Source organism: Phaethon lepturus, unplaced genomic scaffold, assembly GCF_000687285.1.
Source record: "Phaethon lepturus isolate BGI_N335 unplaced genomic scaffold, ASM68728v1 scaffold36166, whole genome shotgun sequence".
In the NCBI taxonomy this organism is placed as follows: domain Eukaryota; kingdom Metazoa; phylum Chordata; class Aves; order Phaethontiformes; family Phaethontidae; genus Phaethon; species Phaethon lepturus.
This window is the reverse complement of record NW_010547495.1, coordinates 1-22,054: the sequence shown is the minus strand read 5'-3', so window position 1 is coordinate 22,054 and position 22,054 is coordinate 1. Positions and strand designations below refer to the sequence as shown.

The following is a 22,054-nucleotide window of genomic DNA, read 5'->3' as shown; positions in this document are numbered from 1 at the left end:
CTCAATGACTTTCAGAGGGAATAAAGTCCGTGACTTAACAGAACATTGCCTGAAAACATGATCTTCTCTTCTGAGCATTTCCCACCTAAAACTTCACTTACATGTCATCTTGTTTTTATGAGTTCCTCTGATCTAGCTTCTTTCAACTTTGCATTATTTTGTGCTCTGCTACCACCTTTTTCAAATCTCTTCTGAAACTCATTTTTCTTTCCCAGTCCTTCCTCAAATTTTCAAAACCCCTTGGCTTTTTTTTTTTTTAAATACCCTCTACTTGTACATTATCATTTTAGAAATTAGGTGACCACTGCTACACACAGGGCTGCAGATAAGGCAACAGCATTTATTCATACAAATCCAGTGCTTTAAAAGCTGCCCGCCCTATTATCTGATATGGATTGTTCCTGGAAATGCTTAAAACAGTATTTTTAAGCTTGGGCTTTTTATTTTTCAAGACTTGTGTATTCTTTTTAAATGTAAAATCAATAATAGTTACATTCTCCTTTGCTCAGTAGAACAGTAGATATTTAGCAAGAATTATTACCTTTTGCTAATCTGCATTGCACAGCCATGATTAAAATTTTTTTAAAATCTATTTCTCTGTAAATGTTTTTAAATTAAAACACTACTATTCATAAAACCATTATAATTTTTTCATTCATGAGGGTATAATCAGGCACAGACTTTTAAACAGGGTCATTTTTCTAACAGGAAGTCCACTTACAATACTGAAAATGTTCAGCAGAGTGAACAAATACACATTTTTTTTCCCATACAAAGCTTTCTGATTGCACAAAAAACACAGAATAAATATAAACATTAGGCCAAGGCAACATTTTAAAGTGCAGAACTCCACTTGCCACACATGAATAATTCAAATAACAATGCATAGGCGATACTTACTAGCATTTCATTAATAATCAAAACCTGAAGTGACACAATGAGATCAACATATAACAGTAATTCAGATACATTCCATTTATAATAAATAAGTGCTCATCTGAACATAGAACACATTAAGCACATTGTCCCAAAAAGCAAGCTTTCCACAAGCTACCTTTTTGTTTTTTCCTTTGTCTCAGCGGTGTGCTAACATTGAACACAAAGACACATTAAGAAACAAAGATCCCAACCGTAATCTGGCAAGAGAACTAATGGGGATTGACATCTGGAAACAGTTGCGTGTACATTTTTCCGGAAGTTTCATCTTACGTCAGTAGCGTTGTGTCAATTTACACTGACTGAAAATTATCCCTTTCTTGTCTTCGACTTACTCATCTCCCCTTAGCGTCTGGTTGCCTAATTTTTACTTTTTTTTTTTTTTTTTTTTGGTGGAAGAAGGAAGAAGAGGAAAGGTGGTTGCTTTAATTGTTAATTTGTCTTCATCTACTAAGTTCTGTGACAAGGAGGATGGAGGGCGAATATTCCAAGTCCCAGCCGCCATTAGCATTTTGGTTTGAGACAGTAGTGCTGCTCTGAAATGGATTCCCAATCATCTTCCCTTATTGAACTTTGGGTCAGTTTGCAGGGTGGTTTTGCTACTTAAGGATTAAGGTTATTTTGGAGGATACTACACTCAGCTGCATGCCAAATATACTCCAGCCTCTAAAAAAGGCATTAAGAGTCTGAACCAACTATTTGGCCTGCTTCAAACTGCATATGCAGTGGGGACATTTATCCAAGGAAACACTACATGTAGGCTTAAGTTGCATATAGCGTAGATGTACAAGTCTCAGCAGAAGAAACTGCTTTCATCTACTGATCCTCCCCTACTGCACCAAGTATCCTGGCAACCTACACGTAGTCAAAGAGTCCCAAGGACTGAAACTTCACAGTGGGAACCTCGGTGACTTTCCTAAAATTGCTTCAGGGAATTTTCGCTACTACATCCTCTGTATCTCCTAAAACCTTAACATTTCTGTGCATAAGCCATGAACAAGCTTTTGGGACCACCTCAGGGGACCCCACTTCAACTTTTTTTCTCTGGCATTACAGTCTTTCCCCATTCAATTCTGTTTAAGATGCGGCTCTTGAAAGTACCTCCCAGTTGGTTACATTAATTCCTCCACTGGCCTCCTCTCACATCAAATTCAGGCTTCTTTCCTTTACCCCTCAGCGCCTCAGCATTTCATGTAACGCTATCCACCTTGGTCCTCGCTACTCCTGGTCTTGGGCATTGCAGGGCGGTGCAGGCAGCCCACGGCACTACCTGCTGGCAGAGCTCCTCCTCCAGCCGAGGTTCTTAAAAAGCTGATTCTCTGTTTCTAAGCCTGCGTAATGTCTGGGTACTAGACGTTAGTAAAGCTATAATCAAAAGGCTGAGTCCCTACCTTCTGCCTGAACTTAACAAGAACCAAGCTGCTCATGATGCAGCCAATATTCAGACACAAGGCTCGTTGGCAGCAGTTATCCTAGGGAGTCCCTTTGTAACGGGGCCGGTGTTGAACTTTGTTACAGTTCTTCCGTATTCCCAGTTTGTAAATAAGCAACCCCTCCTCCTCCACAAATCTTTTAAGAAGAAAAGCGGAATCTCATTCTTAACAACACTACAAAATAGTAGGAAAACAATAAAGTCAGAGACAGTTAAGACTACCGCTAAAATAAAAGCATTGATTTAATTCATAGCTCTGGAAGCAAAGAAGTAGGGCACAAACCGACATTGTACACAAGGCTATGCAATCTTTCTCTGCCCCAGAAAAACATTCTTGCAGGAAAGCCAAAGCTGAAAACCATGCAACTCCCTAAAAAGAGTTTCAAACAGTAACCGGGAGGATTAAAACATGTGTCTTACAGATCTTTGGTTTTGGTACATGAAATTTGGTCAATTAAATTCATGTCAAAATTCATGAGGAAAGATGCTCCCTGAATCAGGAAACCAAGTTAAAGAGCTGAAGACTGTATTTGCCAAGCAAGTGCGCTACCGTGTTGGTGATGGGGACACACGAAAAACAGAATGGTTATGGAATATGGAAATCTTAATCCTTAAATCTCGACCCCTAAAGCCTTAGGAATGGCTGAAGGTCACGGATACGGAGGCTGTGCCTCCGCAAGCAGCCAGCACGGAGCAGGGTGCCGTAGGACGCCTGAGCCAGCCCTCGATGAACAAGGCACGCGGCCGCGCCGCTGGTGTCCGCGCGCCGGTATCCCCTGCTGCTCAGCCGGGCGACTGGGCTTCGGCACAACACCACACTGCAGAGGCTGTACTGCTTTAAGTGCCCCCGCTAGGTTTTACTGTCTCATGCGGGCCTAAGCATAGTGGTACGTAAGCGCTGAAAAGGCTTTTAAAATCAGAAAATGGTCAGTGACGCTGGGCCAAGCACTCTCTCAGTAGCAGGCATGAAGGGAGGCTTTAGTGCAGTGACCTCCCTGGTTCTGTCAGCAGAGGGAAGTCCTGTGCTTTTATATCACCAGGCGGTGAGAGAAGTGTGAAACAGAGCTTGGTGAAATCACAGGAGTCCGAAGCAGGCCTTAAAACCATATCCAACACGTTTATAGTAACTCAGTACAATATTGTCTCTATTGACACTGAAATTAAAGCTTACATCCTTTGTGTTGCGAAAATATAATAAAGAAACAAGAAGCAACTCCCGACTCAAACTAATCTCAAAAAAAAAAAAAAAAAAAAGTCTCTGATAAAAAGTAGTGAAATACACTTTATAAGAAAGGAAATCACACAGATTTCCAAAAGAAACAGGGCACGTTTTTTAGCTGGTATTGTACAGGGCTGGAGTTATGTTTGCCACATTGAAAGACACAAAAGAGCATGTTAAAGCTGAGCTGCTTTTTGCAGCGACAATTTCCACCTGAGGTCAAAGGTGGCAATGGCCCGTTTCTCTCGGACTCTTTTTAAACCCACTGGCTTCCCTTATGGAAAGGGGACGGGACACCGTATCAGCCTGTCTGAAGAGTCAGGAGCAAATGAGCTTGAGAACGCTCTGCAGGAGGCTGACCTCGGTCCAGAAAAACCTCTTCAATTTGTTTGTGTTCTTATTTGGTCCTTCCAGCAGTGCTCTTCTGGCTAGCGACGAATGACAAATCTGGACTCCTTGATAATAAGGACCCTTTTTTATCTATAAATACACACTTCTTACCTCTCGTAAAAAAAATAATGTTTTAAATGAAATAATTACTTAAAAAAAAACAGGCTCCTAAAGAAAACTGAAGAATGTCCTAAGTGCCCCTAAGTGTCACTGATTTTCCCATACTTGGTGATAATATCATGGAAATGGCATTCTTCCATGATACTTGTTACCTGTAAAATCAATTTACTAGCACTGGCTTTTTTTTTTAATTCAGATGCATTGCAGACAATGAGAGTCTCACTGCTCTTCGTAATGCTTCCTATAATACTATTAAAAGGAACTGCAGGTGTCCTCTTTAATTAAGTTATTTACCAAATCCCTTATCAATGCACACATGCTAATTTTACAGAGAAATTTAAATACCTGTTTCCTCTAGAACTGTGATGATTCTGGTAAAGTAATTCTTGAAATGTCTAACAAAATTTCTAATGTTTGCAAGTTTTAAAACATTAAACAAAAATGAGGTGTCATTCCTGATGAGCAGGCACTGTCTTTAATCAATCTTTTCCAAATCAGATGCAGAACAATCAGCAGAGTATTTTGCAAACGGGAAATGGATTTATACTGAACTTGAAAAGGGAACCACTTGCCTTCCAGCCACATACACTTCAGAAATATTCCGATCATCACCTGAAATAACATGGTCGAAACAGAGATTTGCACATAGATCTATGCATTGATTTAATTAGTGAAAATTACGCAATCCACAAAATCAGTTTTGGAATACATCGTTTGCAGTGACTGTTTCCTAGGAATGAGAAAGTTTATTTGGAGAGAAATAAGTGAGGGCTGCCACAAAGATCAATGTATGTTTAAACGACCCATGATTTTTTTTAAGAAATAAACGTAGCATTTAGCGGCTGGAACGGTGTCACGGGTTTTCCGTATATTTAGTAGGTTCAAACCCTGAAAATACTATGTATCTGCACAGAAAACGTGTTGTTGCACAGTATCTGAACTAACTCGGGTACCGGGCAGCGTTACCTAAAAGCTGGTTTGCCTCAGCCGGCTCCTCAGAAAGGCAAAATCCTAATTAGAGAATGAGGCAAACACGGCCAGAGCTAACAGCCGTTACCTCTTTATCACAGCGTAACGGGCCGCGCAGCTCCTGGTCCAGGTGATGCCCCGCAAAGAACATCTGCTCCCTCAGCGGGGCGGGATGCTTTGGGTTGGGTTTTCTCCTGTTTTAAAGGCCATCTTTTTTGTTTGGGAGTGAAAAAAACACAGTGGCAACTGGCCCGCAGAAGTCCTTCTGAGCCGACTCGGTTCTGAACTAGTGATTAGCCTGTCAGTGTTACTTTATTGTGAAATGCGGTTTAGCTCATACTGTCGGTAAAGATAGGTGTGGTAACAAATATGACAAACTTGGTGCATCTGATCATGTGAAACTGACTATTTAACTATGTCCCAAAGAACAAAAGTTAAACCACTTACTTCTTACTCAGCATTTATTAATGAATATTAGTAGCTGTAAGTGAATGTTTAATTAATTAATGTAAATACATCTTAATATTGATAGTGACATATTAATGATTACATATAATGTAAATTAGTGTATTTAATTCCTATAAAGAAATGTGTGTTTAGTTATCTATAAATAAAGTTATTATTAACCTCCACATTGATTCAGGCAATTTTTGATGTATAAAACAACATGAGAATTTCATGTGGGCTAGGAATCAGGACATACCTAGATACAGGAACTTCTGGAGAGTGTCCTATAAAAAAAATGGGAGAAAACCACATTTAGAAAGCAGTACCTGCTATCCCAGATCATAATTATTTGAAGCTACAAAGAATTGATAAAAATAGTTTTCCCAAATATTCCTGCTAACAGTAAAATCAAAACTTAATTTGCATGTGTTCTTATAAATAACTTTCAGTAAAAAGGCTGTATGTCTCAGGAAGAAAACACTGCGCACGTTTGACAGTATAAACAAATATATGCCTAAAACACAATCCTTCCCCTTCCTCTGTTTTAGAGTTCTCAAATTCATTTACTTATTGAAAAATAAGACAAAATTGTAAGCATTTTCAAAGTCCTAAGAACTGCTAACAGTTAAAAAGGTTCAGTCTTAAACTGGAAATTTTTTTTTTCCAGAATTACTTGAATTAGAAAGAAGATTTAAAATTTAGAGAATTTAATCTAATCCAGATTCGCATTAAGGAACAATTACCTCACCATTTATGCCCACATTTCTAAATAAATGGTGACATTCGGAATATAGACAGCGATAGACACTCTGGCCACATCAGTAAATTCAAGTAACTATTGCTCATTACCTTTTTTAATCATAAAAGGTTGTTGTATGAGGTGTGCCTGTTGCTTAAAGCCAATACTGCTTATATGTTTGCATAAAAACTGTGTTTTCAACTCAAATTAGCCGTCTCGAGTTCTTGCTTAAATTTGCAATAGCAGTGCAGTGAAGGCAACCTAGCCTTCATCTGGGAACAGGTTCCCATTTTTGAGTTTGAACTCAAAGTGTCAACTAAAACTAAATTGCTTTTTCTTGGCTGCCATTTGTCACCGCAAAGAGCTGGCTCTAATCGTCAGGTTGGGCTAATGAAACGTGCATTAAAAAAAATGTTATATGCATTTTTGCTCATGGGGAGATGGGACTGTCACTGAGGACAGCAAGATTCTAAAAAATCCCAACCACTGAACCTCTTGGGCTGAAACGCAGACAGCAGTGGCACAGTACACCCAGTTCCTCTTACTGGATAACTCTCAAGAGACTTACTCTGGCTGTACCACGGCCCTTCCCCACATCATCTCCAGTAATTTTCTGGATCATTAATCCTGTTCTGATTACCTCAAAATTATCAGCAGAGAACAAGTCAAAAGGGCTGTCTGAAGCCTTCGTGTTGATTAGCAGTGCATCAAATTCTTTGCCGACCTCGAAGTTTCCAATCACATCATCCAGGCCTAGAGCTGAGGAAGAAAATAACCTCACAAACAGATCTTCAACGCAAGCCTCCTTCCACCATGTGGAAGCACCTGGCAACTTACTTAAGATGTTCATAAGAAAAACTACAAGAATTTAGACGATTACACGGAAAAAACGTGAAAGCAAATTTAACAGTGAGTATGTCAGCATCTGAGTTCTTAAGCAACTTCTCAGTAAAAACGTCGATTTTGGTGAATTTCTGAAGGGCATCTGTTAAGGGTAAAAAAAATGTGAAAAACAATTTGAACCCTTCTTTTGATTTTTGTTCTTTGAATGTTCTCCATTGATTTTGTGTCACTGCAGATCTGATCTATAGGCCACCAACTGTTTAAAGTGGCGTAACAGTCGTTTACGTTGCAAAAACATTAAAATCCAAAAGGGGCAATGAATGAAATGAAGTCAGAGAAACAGTAAAGTATATACTAACGCCCACCTTGCTAAGGCAGTATTAGACTTAATTCTTTAAACAGTTTAAGCAACTTTGACAGGTTGTATAGACCTATTACAAGAGTAACATATAATAATATGATAATAAAAGGCGTGCACAGAGAGGATAACTAAGGGTAATTAGCAGGAACAAAGAACAATGTAGTGTGGAAAAGAAATTGTAGCCAGATCTGAAGGTCTCATATACACCTGGAAGGCTTGTCTTGTGGTCTATTATTTAGCTTTGTTATTTCAAAGCTTCCTTACAACCTCTGCTTCTCAGGTCCAGAAGCAGTGACCATCTACAGTTTCATCTTCAGTGACTAGGTGCTTGCAAGTGTTTAAAATACCAAAAGAGAGGCCTTTGTGTCTCCTTGCAAATGATTTAGGATAGTTTTAAGTATTACAAAGTATCTGTGTATTAAATAAACTTTTCCAACACTCTGGAGTTAATCTAAGTCATCAAAGGGGATATTATCTGCAAATAATTTGTCCCCTTGTTTACAGATTGCTCCTGTCCAACAGAGGAACTTCAACCTTCAGTCAGGTTTGTGTGTGGCAGGAGCTTCACAATACCTTAAAGATGTTCAAACTCCTCCAAACGGTGAAATATTTTGACTGCCTACCAGTTTCAACTAAAACGATCTCATATTCCTTCAGGTTTGTGTGCAGGATGCAATTTTTAGATTAAACACAAGAGGGTGACAAGTGCTTAGGAGTCTCAGCAAAGCAGGTTACTGCCACAGAGACTCGCTCATCGAAACTTCCGCAAACTGTACTTGTCCAGGCTACTGGTAGATTGTACAAGTAATTTGTATTCTACCTTTGAAAGTGATTCAGTAAGGATAAAACAGCTCAAAATCAATATATGAAATAAATACATTACTAAGTAAACCTAAGAACACAGATAAAACAAGTGCAAGAATAGCTGGGAAGGGAAACCACATATGAGTTTGGGCTTTTTGTAAGTTTTCTTTTTTGTATCTCAGCTAATTTATTCTCACCTTTTATAAGAACAGTATATATTGTGGGAAAAAAGATCTCTCCTTTTTTGTCCCCTGCCCATTTTTTCTGTCTTCTCTATTTCCCCATTACACCCTCCAGAAATTCAAATATAGTCCTGAGTAGACCCGTTTGATGACAGTTTCATTACATCTTTCAAACTTCCATTAATAGCTCCCCATGGTGTTTTCTGACAACTACAAAAATGTTACACTGAAAAGATGTGGGACCAATTCTTTAGCAGGTAGGGACCTCATTTCTGCTAACTGAAATAGTAATAAATTTGTACTTAAGTGTGGATTTGCCCTCTGATAAATCACACAAGTTCCACGAAAACTTTGCTGATTATAGAAATCAGTATGTGCATACTGATCATGAAAAAATATGCCAGTGAACCAGAATGACCTATATACTATATGACTATATTCTGCAGATGCAACTGTGTTTTAACCAACTATGGTGCATATCCGGTTTAAACTTTGTGCTTTTCTCTGACTGAGGAGTGATTTGCATGATGTTTTGATTTGCTGGGAAAACAGTGACAAACTGCCTCACTGAGAGCTCAAAAAGCAAAAACAAAATTAGAAACTGATGACAAACAGGATGCATGATTTTATAGTAATTGCACAGATTTTCCTCTAAGTGCTGGTTGCTGAGAAAACAAAGCCTTTCCAACTGATGTGATAAACATACAAGCACTAATGATTAAGAAGTCTCAGGATCTTTGCAAAGAAAATGTACAATCCTGAAAGATCATTAAGATTCTATTATTAAACTCTCAACATCAATACAAATACTCGTCTGTAACGAGTCTAGTATGGGTATGAGAGACTGAAGGATATCCCTGCCTAGCAGATACCATTTTAGACTACCAGAAAATGTGTGAATTCAGCCAACTTTTAAAGACAGGGAGACATAATATAAAAAAGAGCTGTAGTTCTCTGTGTACATCCTAAAGAAATTTCTTCTTACCTTGGCTTCCTCCTAGAGTGGCTAGTTGAAAAGCTTCTTCAAGGGTTAGTCCTGTTTCATTCACTTTATTGATCTGAAGGCTGTTAGATGCCACCATTGTTTTCCTGATGGCATCAAGCATAGAAGCCGAGTATCCACCAGCAACATCTAGAAGGGATCAGACTCTTAGAAACAAACTCTGGGAATAATTCTCTGGGTTAAATTTCTATGAGCTTTAATTAAATGTTATGAGGTAGCAGATGTGGTAAACACAAAAAGTTTTATTGCTAAGCATTGCCTCTGAAGGTATAATTCCTAACAATGGTCCTCTCACATACAAAGTCAGGTAAATAGAACACAACACAATAACAGAAAACTGGAGAGCTGTTGTTCAAGCCCTGTTTACTCTCAGGACAGGAACAAAACTTTCTTCATCAATTTTTTGTTTTCTTTTTAAACACTTTGGACCAGCTCTAGATTTCAGTACTCTCAGAATCCATTACTCTAGAAGGAGTAAGGAAAAAAAGCAGGTCCCTAAGTTGGAGACATGCTGGCTTTTAAATACAAATGAGTAGGCGTGTTTTTGTATCTCCCAATCGTTTCCAGAAGATAACCACTTTTACAGCAGACTAACCTGTGCCAAGGCCAAGCTTCACGTTGTGTTTCAGGACCTTTTGCACATTTAAGACACCACTGCGCAACCTGGATTGGAAGGAGAAATGTGTTCTGTGTCATACACGCAGAGAAAGTTCAGGAAGAGTCGGGCTGCAGAGCTGTTTCACACGACAAAGGCTCTCAGAACATGCACGATAGATACAGTTTATTAAACTGGGAGGGAGCATTTGCATTCATACATCTGAAAGATGGGGTTTAATCACTAAAAAGAAAGGCAGTTTTCCTCAATCAGAAACTCTCATGGTTTTACAGTTATCTGTTGAAAACGAGCTCTCAGTATATTTGTGAAAAAATCCAAATATGATGTAAAGTATATTCCAGCAGATGGAAAATCATTTAATGAGCTGCACTAAGTCATCACAAACCAGATATTCATTATGTTAAAGGTAAAATGACCGTTAACATTTAGTACAGTATCCTGGCTGGATACCATACAGTATCTCGTTTCTGCTTAATAGAAAGAAGACTACATAGCCCATTCCCATTTTCCCAAAACATATGCATACTTTGTGGGGAATGGAGATGGTCTGAACCTGGCATTGATAGAACAGTCAAAAGAATTAAAGTTTAAAAATGTAAACTGAAAGATCTCAAGTCAGTCCAGAGGATACCACACAGAAGTGGAGAATGACTCAATGCTCAATCCAATGTATCACTTCTGGTGGAATGGGTTGTCATATACATAGCCTTGTAATAGTAGGCTGGATTCAGGGTAGCACGTGAGCAACAGCTTTATTTAATTGTACACCATTCTTTTTTTTTTTAACTTACGAAAAATTAGAATTGGGGCAATGTGAAATTGCAGCTCCACGAAGACTAAAGAGTTTCAGCTCTTCTTCAGAAAGATAACAGGCATGAGCCATCACTGTCTAAAGAAAAACAGAATCACCAATTTACTCAACATTACATTTACTTCAGTGCCTGTGATTTTTGCCGCACTGCTCTCAACAGCCAAAAGGACACCAGTTACTACCAAGGGAAATTAATGCACTTCTTGCATCCAGCTCTTGAAATCAACAGGGGAGAAACTCTTAAGTTCAGTATGCCTGACATATCACTCCCTCAGCTTTTTTTCATTATTCCTGTAAGATAGGGTGCTGACTCTTGCAGTCACGGCTGTGACCTAGGAGCTTCAAGGAACAAAAGCAAGAATTGCCCAGTTGCCCTAGCACTGTGGCAACCTCGTGATTTGTGTTTCGTAGCTAACACAGAGATTAAGTACTGGGGCTAGGAGTGCATCAGATACAATGGAAGATGCATGTACTCTCAAGCACGTTTCCTGTTGCCTCTCTAAAGGTTTGTGCCAGGTAGATTTATGTATCTGGAATATTCTTTAATTAAAAAAATCTAATTTGTTATGCAACTGATGAATGACTTTCCTTTGTTAGCCTACGTAGCTGACTTTAAAAATAAGTTCACAAGCAGTATACACAAAACATGGAAGTATAGGATAGCATCATTTAATAGGACATAAACCAATTATTCCCAGACAAATCTACTTGGAATTACCTCATATGCCAAATGCCCACTCAAAGAGAAGTGCAAGAGCTCTGTTAGGACTTGCAATCTGCTGATAAAAATGCGAATGGCACAGGGTTTGTTTCCACTGCGCATCTCCTAATAGCACTGTACCCTGGCCGTCTCTCCTCATCAAGTTCAAATGTAACCAAAAATGCAATGAGAATAGCCACATCTTAAGGACATACATACGGTAGCTGCTGAACTGTATCTCCACTGATCTGTACTTCTTTTTAAAAAGAAGGTAGTATTTAGCCACAGCTCTGAAAAACACCGGTTTAAAACACTGAAAAAAAATTAATTTTGTGTCTTAGCTTTGGTGGATGGGGAGGGGGGAATGTGTGCGGTTTTGTTGTGCTTGCGTTTAACAGAACGCTTCCCCAGCCAACCAGGAGCCTGGTGCCAGAAAGCACCAGTAACCCTGATTTTCAGTGACCGTTTTCAGTGCTGTGCTTATAAAAGTCTGACAGAATTAAGACCTATGGTTTCGCAGCACTAATATTCTCTTTAGTACACTGACGCAACAAATCAGCACGCACAGGAGTGTGCGAGAGAACAGGTACGTACTGAAGTAGTCCATATGATTTCTCAGGTAAAAAGGACTGTAAATAAGTAATTTACTGGGGTACATTTTTTAAGACAGAAATGGGAGTTAAATAGCTAATTCCCGAGGAGTTCCCAAGCTGCCCTTTGTGCCTCTGAAAATTCTCTCGTAATACTTTAAATCAGTGTGACGGAAGTGTAAGCACTCTGACTGTAGTGAGGCTGTTCCTGCTCACTCCTGCACGGGCGCTCCGCTCATACGGTGTGCCCTGGCACTCCAAGCTGTACTTAGCATGGGCTGGTATCAGATCTACTTGCATTTACCTCAACAGCATAAAGCGTTAATGAATTCCAACTCTTCAGGCCGCTGTGCCTCTCAATGCTTGGTAGAATCAGCTAATGAGATGAGAGTGTTTTTGGATAGTCGGAACAGTAAACTGTAACCTGTCCCTGTGTGAGGTTCACACACAGAACACAAGGCAACAAGCTGCTTTTCTGTAGGAAACTGACAAAAAGATGATGATGGTCCTACCGTAACGGCATAGAACAAATCTTCAGGCAAAACCAGTGTGCAAGAACATTGAAATATAAGGGTGACTGGCTACTGCTCAAGTGTTACCAGCTCCTACAATACCAGCTTTACCTAGTCTCCTTCCGATCCTACTGCCCCAATTCTCTTTGGAGCCCTTGGAAAATGGATGAGGGAGCATAAAATACCTTTATTGTTCATCTCCCCTAAAATGCTTAGGAAAAGTGGGGGCTTGTCTAAAGTTCCAATACCTTGACCAACACCTGTACAACAGAGGATATAAAGCCAATTTACTTGCCCCTAGGTGTCACTGACCTTGACAAAACAACACAAACTTTTCAGGTAACTACAGTTAACCATCATATTCTCTACATGGATAAATCTAAGCTATGCTTATGAAGTTTTTATGTGGAAGTTCTTATGTAGCTACCTTGCTGGTAAGCAGCTTGTTTTTATCATACAATTCAGTGTAATTCTGGTAGGCAGGAAACATGTTCTCCACAAGTTTGAGTTCTTCTTCATTCTCACTTATGTGGCTCTGCAATAAGAAAATATATAGCAATGAGTGCTTTAAATAGCATTAAACCTAATATTACAACCTTCTGAACAACCTACTGATGCTAAACACACAATGATAGAAACTAGTATTTCTAAAGCCTATAGTTAGACCTAGTCCTTGGGTTTCTCTTTTCATCAGAGAGGTCCATAGGACCCAAAAGAGTAGCTCCATTTGTTCCTTTAAAAGTGATATGCTATGGTAGCCTGGACAGTTGGTCCCAGTAGTGTGACACCACGGCCCACTTGGTATCTAGCAAATGTTAAAATAATAAATAAAATAATACATATGACTTGAGGTAAAAGAGAGAACCAGCCTACCACAAAGTGGGCCCTGGGATCAGGGCAACATATAGGTAGCTGCTCCATGTATCTTCAGATGGGCTGGTTATTTCCTGGTCTCAGATAAAAACCTGATCCTCCTGTACTCCCATTGGAAGATATATTTTCAAAATGCCCGCTTCGTAATGACAAATAATCCCAACATAGGATAGCTTTAAAACAGTATATACTTAGAACTGTGTAACCAAAAAACGAAACATCTCAACGTTTCAACAGACCTGTAAGCTTTAAACTATGTCTTTTTTAAACACAGAAACCTCATCACACTGCAAACCCTACAGCTATGTTAACAATATTAAATAAGATACAAAGACGAGTAATCCTTCTATCTACTGAAATCTTCTCTGTACAGAAGTAGCAGAAGGCAGAGAGACGGATGTAACAGCCTTGGACTAGGGAGAGCAACTTTTAGCAGCCCAAGGGTTGCTCTAACCTACGATACTGAGTGCCGGTCTCCTAGTGACCATGCGCCGGGGCTTGCCAAACTGTGCATCCTTCCTTGCCGAACTGTGCACCCTTCCAGCTACAAGCCTCCCCATTTCCTGTGCAGATCACAGTGTTCTTGCAGAGTGCCATTAATAATTTCAGAGGAATTTAAAAGACAGGCTCTAAGGCAAGAATGTGGCTTAAGTGTTTTGCTGAAATTATGAAAACTCCCTGGTCTATATGCTATTCCATCCAAACTACCTCAACTGTACACAGAGCTCTCAGAGCTTACCTGCACATGGAGATCACAAGCCTGTGCTAAATCGCCAAGCGCACACAGCAAGTCCTCTGTGCAGGAAGGGCCAAAGCGGGGGGTTATTACAGGCTGTACCCTTGGATACTGAAAATATTAAGAAGACATGCTTGGGATTCCACTAGTAACCATAATTAAGACAAGCACTTACACAGCAATTACATTTTGTCCCCATCACACTGCTTACTGCACCCTTGCCGACTCAAATTAAGCCGTATAGTCATTTCCTTATTTTTATTAGAAATTTCACCACATAAATAAAGAACCAAAGTTCTTCCTGAAAACAGTTTTAATGAACCTTAGTAAAGAAGTTATTTTCATTAGAGCTCTTTCACGACCTAGGTAGGAAGATCAGTGGTAGCACCAGATATGCTACGCAGTAGCAAACACTGTAGTCGACACCAAGACTAGAGCTACAGATGTTTACGTTACGTCCTGCACTTCTGGGTTAAAATTTTCATTAAAAATAGACAATGGCATTACAACTCTGCCTTCAGTCACAGGCGGTGGTTGTGCTTGTGGCACCACCAGAAGACAGTATATGGTAACTCGGTTTGTAGTTTCTTATTCCATCTCCCAGATACAAGGAGCTCAGGATTTCGTCAGATTAGTTGACTTACTCTACTAATACATATGATTTAGGCGTTAAAATCTAGGCATCTGTTCTTGAATATTTTGAGGTACAAATGTCAACAAATTAAGCTGCTGAAAACAAAAGGATCATAAGAAAAGTATCCCTGCTTGTAATATTGGAGTGTAAACCTCTATAACTCAGGGAGAATAAACCTGAATTTCTTTAGAAACACACTGTAAGACATGTGCTGACCCAAAATACTAATTTCGTAATGGATTAGTAACTGTAGTGTAAAAACACTGACTTCTGCTGCTGGTGACTTCCTTTCATAGTCATTTATATACCAAAGAGTGACTGACTGACTCCCACTGTTCTTTATCAGAAAATTGTCCTTTCTAGGAAAGTGAGTTTTTTAAAGTCAATAGAGAACACTCACAGAACATTACTCTGCTGTGCTCTGACCACACAAAACTGAATTTACACTATAACAAGTCCATTTCCCAACAAAGCGTCTAGCAGAACATTTTTTCAGATTCATGTATCTGCCTACTACACAGAAAGATGTGTATTTATTGATTTGTCACTAAGCCAGCAGAGTTTGTCAGGAGTATTAACTATTTCATATATTCACACAGCATCTTCTGAATACAGAAGTGAATACAAAGAAGAACGCTGCTTACTTTCTTTTCCAGTAGTTCTTTAACAAACCTGAAAGAGGGTAGGAAAAAAACTGTTACAAAGCTGTCATCTGTGTTACGAACTATGAAAAGTATAGAAAATATTTACTTAGATCCCTATGTAGCATGTCAGACATAAATAATTTTTTTACAGAAAGTTGAGCCAGATTCTCAGATGAAACAAAAAGAAGCAACACAATGTAGTCAGGATGGTAACACCAAATTATGCTAGTTGTCAATTTGACTCCGAATATGCAGAATGTTTTTTCATTTGCAATAATTAACATTAGACACATGGTAATTACTCTGCGTTCTCACTGAAGACCAGATACATGTTACATTAAATTAATCAAAAACATAATTATAACGTACAGCTGTAACGTTAGAGAAGAAAAAACACTTAAATTTGTCTGTCCATGAATTTAAACTACAGCATTAAATATATTCTACTATTTTAAATCCTATTTTTAAAAGATGCTGCAATATTTGGACTTGATGATCTTAAAGGTCTTTTCCAACCTTAATGATTCTGTGATTCTGTAATTTCATAGTTCACAGGAGTCGCGTATGTCCTCGTTCACTTAAAGGACCCTTGATTTTCTGGAAATGGGTATATTAATGTTAGCGTATAGATTATCTATCTTATGGAAAATACAGTATAGATTTACTTACTTCATTAAATGAAAGAAGCTACCTCAGGGGCCTCTACAAAAAAACCTCAAGCAGTCGATATTGATAATGCAGTTGAACAAATAAAACTTCCTCTGACACTGCAGGGAAGAAGTTATTTGAAAACTCGTACGCACAGTCTATGTAAATAATTTCCAAAAGCCAGTTTGAGCTGGGTTCTGGACAGGATCTCTGTGAATCTCTATGTCATAGCTTATATTCAGAAAAACCCACAATTTGTGTCACAACAACCTTTGAATCAAATTTGTCAAATATCTCCAGATGGAAAAGAAAATCACGCTGGAGGATAGATTCACAACAGTGAAGCTGGTGCTGGATCACCAGCTGGAAGTGAGAGACCTAAGCTAAACTTCTGCAATGACCAAAGGAGTTTAAGCCCACCATTGTCTACCTTTGAGAGCTAAAAATCAATGTGAATTAGGTATCGTCTGTCTGTCTCTCCTCTTACTGATTCATCTGATACAATAATAAAATACTGGAGCAGAAACTGTAACACAAGCGTCACTCTCAGGTGACAACCCAAAACCTCCGGATGGCTGTTTTCATTCACTTCTTTTCTTTGAACACTGTCAGCATTGTTTCAAAACTGAAATACCTTTTGCAAAATACCCGATGCTTTGTTGGCTTCTGTACTTCTCCATGAGGAAAAAAGCTCAGGTTCAAACCACTGTCTTCTGTAGCAGAACAGATCTGAACATGGGTCCTCCTCTTTCCAGATGACTACAACTATTAGTAGCATGTAACGTATGCTAGATTTCAGTGCCCTAACTTTTTCTTCAACCTTCTTTGCAGGAGAAGGGTAGATTCAAATTCTTGACTTGAATTGGGATTTAATATACGAAGCACACATACAATATAAAGATTTCTGGAGGTTAACTGTAAAGAACTGGAATCAGTGCAATACATTTTCTGACAGTGTGACAGATCACATTTCTTAGAGTCTTTAAAACAAACAAACAAAGAAACAAAGGTTGCCCTCTTAAAGGAAGAGCCTTTTCATCCTTCTGCAGTTGCATTGCTGTGGTTCAGGCCTGAGGAGGTAAGTACTCCTGACTCATGCCAACAAGCACACAGCTCTTCTCTAGACAGCTCTGGGCTACTTGTGGCACACTTCCATCCAAAGCTGAGACACATTTTTATTAACACAATCATCACATGAGAAGGGCGTTGGAGGCACAAGGTAGGTATTTAAAGGGAAACTATTTAGATCATTCTGAAGCTTTAAAAAATATCAGAACTGGAAGTTCTGCCACTTTCGGGCCCATTCGGCAGGACTCATGCTGTATTATAAAAACTGGGGATTTACGTGAAGGAAAACAAATGTTAGTAGAGTGCAAATTACTAACAAGACATGTTTTTCAAATGTCTTTAAATATAAACACCATTCTTCTCACATGATTTGCAACAATAAGGTAGAAACTTCACACAAGTGATGTTTTTTATCACTGTTAGGTACTTTCTCTTTCAGCATGATTTTGAAACATAAAAGTAAATTAAATAGCCCTGTGAGAAAAGTTGTATGTCTGCTTAAGCATTTTCTGAGCATGGATGTGAAAGACAAGGGAAACCTAAGACAGCAAGCTGCCATACTCCATCCTGTTTTAGGTCTCCTCCACCACGTACATTGCCTTGATTTGATTCTCCTTCATTCTCTCAGCTCCAAGTTGGAGTAATTTCACTGGTGCTATGCTGGAGGAGAGGAGAACCACAGCACGTTTAAAATGGGGTACATGCAAGCTGACTCCCACAACTCGAATAAAGCTTTATCCTAAATGGGGGAAGGAAATAGCTCAGAAGTTAATGGGGGCGAAGGAACTGATTGCCACCCCACCACCCCCTGTCAGGTCACATCACCTCCACAAAAAGACCTGTGAAGGGAAAAGAGGAGGCAGAAAACAGACAACAACATACACATATTCTCTCCAAGCCCTAGAGCTATAACTTCTCCATTTCTTTGGAAGAGCTAGAGCGAGCTGTGCAGCCACTGGGTATGCAGGAATTGCCAGAAGTGTAAGAAACAATAACTGTGAGAAGAAAAAAAAGTGTTCCTAATAAATTTACACCTGTAAGCTTCACATTCACTTTTCAGATGTATGAAAATGTCTTATTTCTAAAGGTTGTGCCGTCAATTTAATCACCTTACCTTTCTGTCTCTTGGATGGAGTCAGCAGTAATCTCTTTGTATTGCGGCACAGTGTCATTCATGTCCATGCAGACTTTTCCAACAAGTGCTCGTTGACCAAACTTATCTGTTGAGATGCATAAGAATATCAAACTCAAAAACTACTATCAAAGCCTGTACTGAAATCAAAATAGAAAATTCCACCCCAGCCAGCTTCATTTAAGATGAACAGAAATTATGCTCCTTTCTTATCTTTTAGTTGGGAAGATCCATGTGACTTTAAAGGTTAAAATGAAAAGAGATAAAATCAAAACATTTAAATAGGAGTCTTCCTCTTGCACATTAGTGCCCCATTTTATAAATGTTATAACTGAGGACGAGATCACCGTAGTTTAACCATAACCAGAATTCATAATGGTAGTATATGAAAAAGACCACTGTGAAGTAGAGGATGAAAAACACAAGCATCAAAGTAGAGTAGCTGTAGTAGATGATTACCCTGACCTGAGAAAAGGCACAAAGATCTCATCAAACTATCTCTCCTTAAGAGAAAGGAATGAGGTTCCTAACATGCCTCCCACATGTAGTGGGATGGAGGAAATTACCAGAAGTACTTCTAGTCTTTTTCTTAAGATTTATCCATGCTAGGGCTCAGAACTCATGTGTCAGACTTAAAAGGAATTCATATAAAGATTTTCAATGTGTTTCTAAATTAGATCACTTTTGCCCACTTTTACTGTCTGAGTTGTTGAATATAACAGCTTCACAGCTTTAGGTTTTCCTACAAAATCAGAAAGACTAGGGAATTTTTGATGGAAACTGAGATTGTCATTAAATTGCTCTGCTTTGGGAGCTGGCTGAACCTTGAGGAATCCTGCAAGAATTACAACACTTGAAAACAGCTGGCATTTGCAATAGTGAACAGAAGGGAGGGATAAGATCCTGACACAACTCCCACTGCTCTGGTTTCGGAGGGGCTGTGGAGATTTTTGATGTTGATTCTCAAATGAAACTTCAGAGTATCAGGAAATTAATGCACTGACTGCACCTCTTGTCATTCAGCTCTTTAATCCTCAAACAGGAAAAGGCTAGAAAGAGCAGGGAACTGCAGCTGAAAAGCAGCTCCAGCAGAACGAGTTCAAGGTCCACCGGCAGCTGATTTGGGAATGAAGAGACCAGCAGAAGCAACAGTAGGAGTTAAGTGAACATGGGTAGCTATGGTGGGTTTTGGGGACACGGTATGACAGATGCAATGAATGAAAAACAAATTAGTAGAAAGACAGATCCTTAAGCAGTCTAAAAATCCCAAGCTCCGTTTCCTTCAACTAACACAGCCTGGGCAACATCCTTCAAAACTCACTGTTAGTCTTACCTATAATTTCAGCAAGAAGAAGAGAAGTATCTGTGTAAATTGTTGCGAAGTAGCAAGCTGTAGTCGTGCCATTCTTTAGAGTTCGTCTCTATAAAAAGAAATCGGTTTCAACTGTCTGAAAAAAAAAGTCAAGCTGCGAAAATGCAGAACAGGCAGTCTGATTTCAAACTGTGAGAACATTTAGTTACTGCAAAATTGCGCAGTAAAGTGGGAAGGTAAAATACAGATTTTTAATTTCATAACAGCTTTTTTAAGCCTGAGTGTTAATAAATACAAAAATTCCTCTACCAGATCCACACAGGATTTTAACAATGGCTAAACCCATAGAAACCAGTCTGTGTTTCCTTCACTCAAACTGGAAATAAATTATCACTTATATTTAGAAATACAAACAACCAGTCGTTTATGTTATTTCCTAGTTCTGAAAGGCTCTCCAATTTTCACACTGAAGTACTGTTTACCTAACGATAGCAAAGCAAGGCTTTTGGGAAAAAGTAGTGGTTTTCATTTGGCCACCTAATGTGGCTAGGAAAAATAGACAGGCTTTCGTGTATAAAAAAGCTTTGTCACCCCTGCATAGAAAGTAACAAACTTCAAGGTAAAAGTAAACTGAGAACAACTGCTCAGAGTGTAATTTAATTATTTATTTAATTATACCGTTTGAAAGGAGAGGGTGGTTGATACCTGTTCATATTACTTCTGGAGGAGCCATTTAATGTTACATTAAGTCATGATGAAATTTGTAGCTTCACCAGATCTTGGGACTAATGCATACTACATTGACTACCCACCCAACATACAGGTTTAAATTACATTTTGGGATTCTGGCTACAATGTAATTTAAGAATTATTTTTTTTTAATGAGACAGAAGGTGGGACATCCAATGCAACTTCTGAGAGTAGCTAGAGCTGATTACTTGACAAACATGAAGCCAAGCTCTGACTTTTCCATGCAATATTCAAACTAAAGCAAATAATTAAAAACATGTCTTTAAGGGTTCCTGAAATGAGTCTCAAAAATAACAATGTCATTACTGAGACAAACTACCTTTGTCTTTCTTAGCTTTTAAAACCCAGAATTCTCTACTTCTGGATTCCTAACATCATTGTTAAATGAAATCTAAAAACATCCTGTTTCCAAAACAGAAGCATGAAGAACTGGCTTTCCCAAAATTTGAGGGACCAGAGGAGGTTCCAGCTAAAATCTAGCAAATTTCACCTAAATTGTTTCTTTTACCAAGTGCAGGAAGTGTTTATTTGAAACAGAATTTAATTTCAAAAAATTCACTATGTTTTCATTACAACTCCAAAAGTATAAAGCTACATATGGAACAGTACCTGCTCCCTGCAGGTTTAGTCCTGTTTCTAGCAGCTGAAAGTTATTGTCAGCCCCAGCAAACACTGCAGAGCAACGGGTATCCTGCAGCATTCGGGGATGAAGACGTTTTCCTGACCTTGTCCTATTTGATACACATGTGGAGAGCCTAACCATTGTGTTGAAGCTCCTACAGCTAACTCCCATCTCTCACTGGCAGGTTTTTCCCAGATGATGTTATTAAACACCTTGCACAGCGCGCACTTGAGCCGTGCTGATGTCACCCAATCCGAAGTGAGGGAGATGGTAACAGTACGTTGAGACAAGCAGCCGGGAGGTGAGATCACCTCTATGTTTTAAGCAGCCGAAGGCCTGTCTTGCTTGTCACTAGAGTTTATGAACAAGCTGCTCCTACATGTTTTTATTACGGCAGATGGCAGAAAGTAACTTTTTTAAAAAATGTGTGTGGCAAGAACAGTACAACTATTTATTTCAAATTCATTATGTTACTATATTGACAACACATTTTGTCACAGTATTAGACAAACGCAAGGCAACTTGTGCTGGCCAAATCATTTAATCTCTTGAAGGTATTTAATTCCATATATTAAAGGACACATTTCAGTTATAGAACAGCACCAGTGCGCTGCAATGTGACCTAGCTGCTTATTGTTCAGCAAGTGGAATTTGACCTTAAACCTTTATATTGCTCAGAACCGGTCTAGCTCCAACAGTCTCTCTCTTTGTGCCACAATACCATTGACAGACTTCGTCTAAGGCCCGTGCAGTGAAAGATATTCCTGCTACAAGGACCTCAGCTGTCTTCCTTAATTACTCCAAAATACCCCAGATCTGATGTTTGTGAGAAGCATCTTCTTTTTCATGTAGTCTTTGCAGAAGACAATTTCATATTAGAGTCTTTATGAGCAGAAAAGGAAATACCCCGCTTATTCTTTTTTACCATGCTGTATTGGGTCTGCGTGGCAAGGTTTTGGTA

The 22,054-nt window shown here is 39.0% G+C and overlaps 1 protein-coding gene across 1 annotated transcript; it reads right to left on the bottom strand.

Moving 5' to 3' along the window:
* Positions 1–4,604: 4,604 nt before the first annotated feature.
* On the bottom strand, positions 4,605–19,830 carry GDA (guanine deaminase; the record flags this gene model as incomplete). Its single annotated transcript, XM_010289664.1, has 11 exons — positions 4,605–4,709; positions 5,770–5,797; positions 6,893–7,011; positions 9,428–9,574; positions 10,041–10,108; positions 10,853–10,950; positions 13,102–13,209; positions 14,287–14,394; positions 15,562–15,589; positions 18,392–18,497; positions 19,743–19,830. Coding segments are annotated over 11 exons (969 nt in total), but the record flags the coding sequence as incomplete, so codon positions are not given.
* Between the last annotated feature and the right edge of the window lie 2,224 nt (positions 19,831–22,054).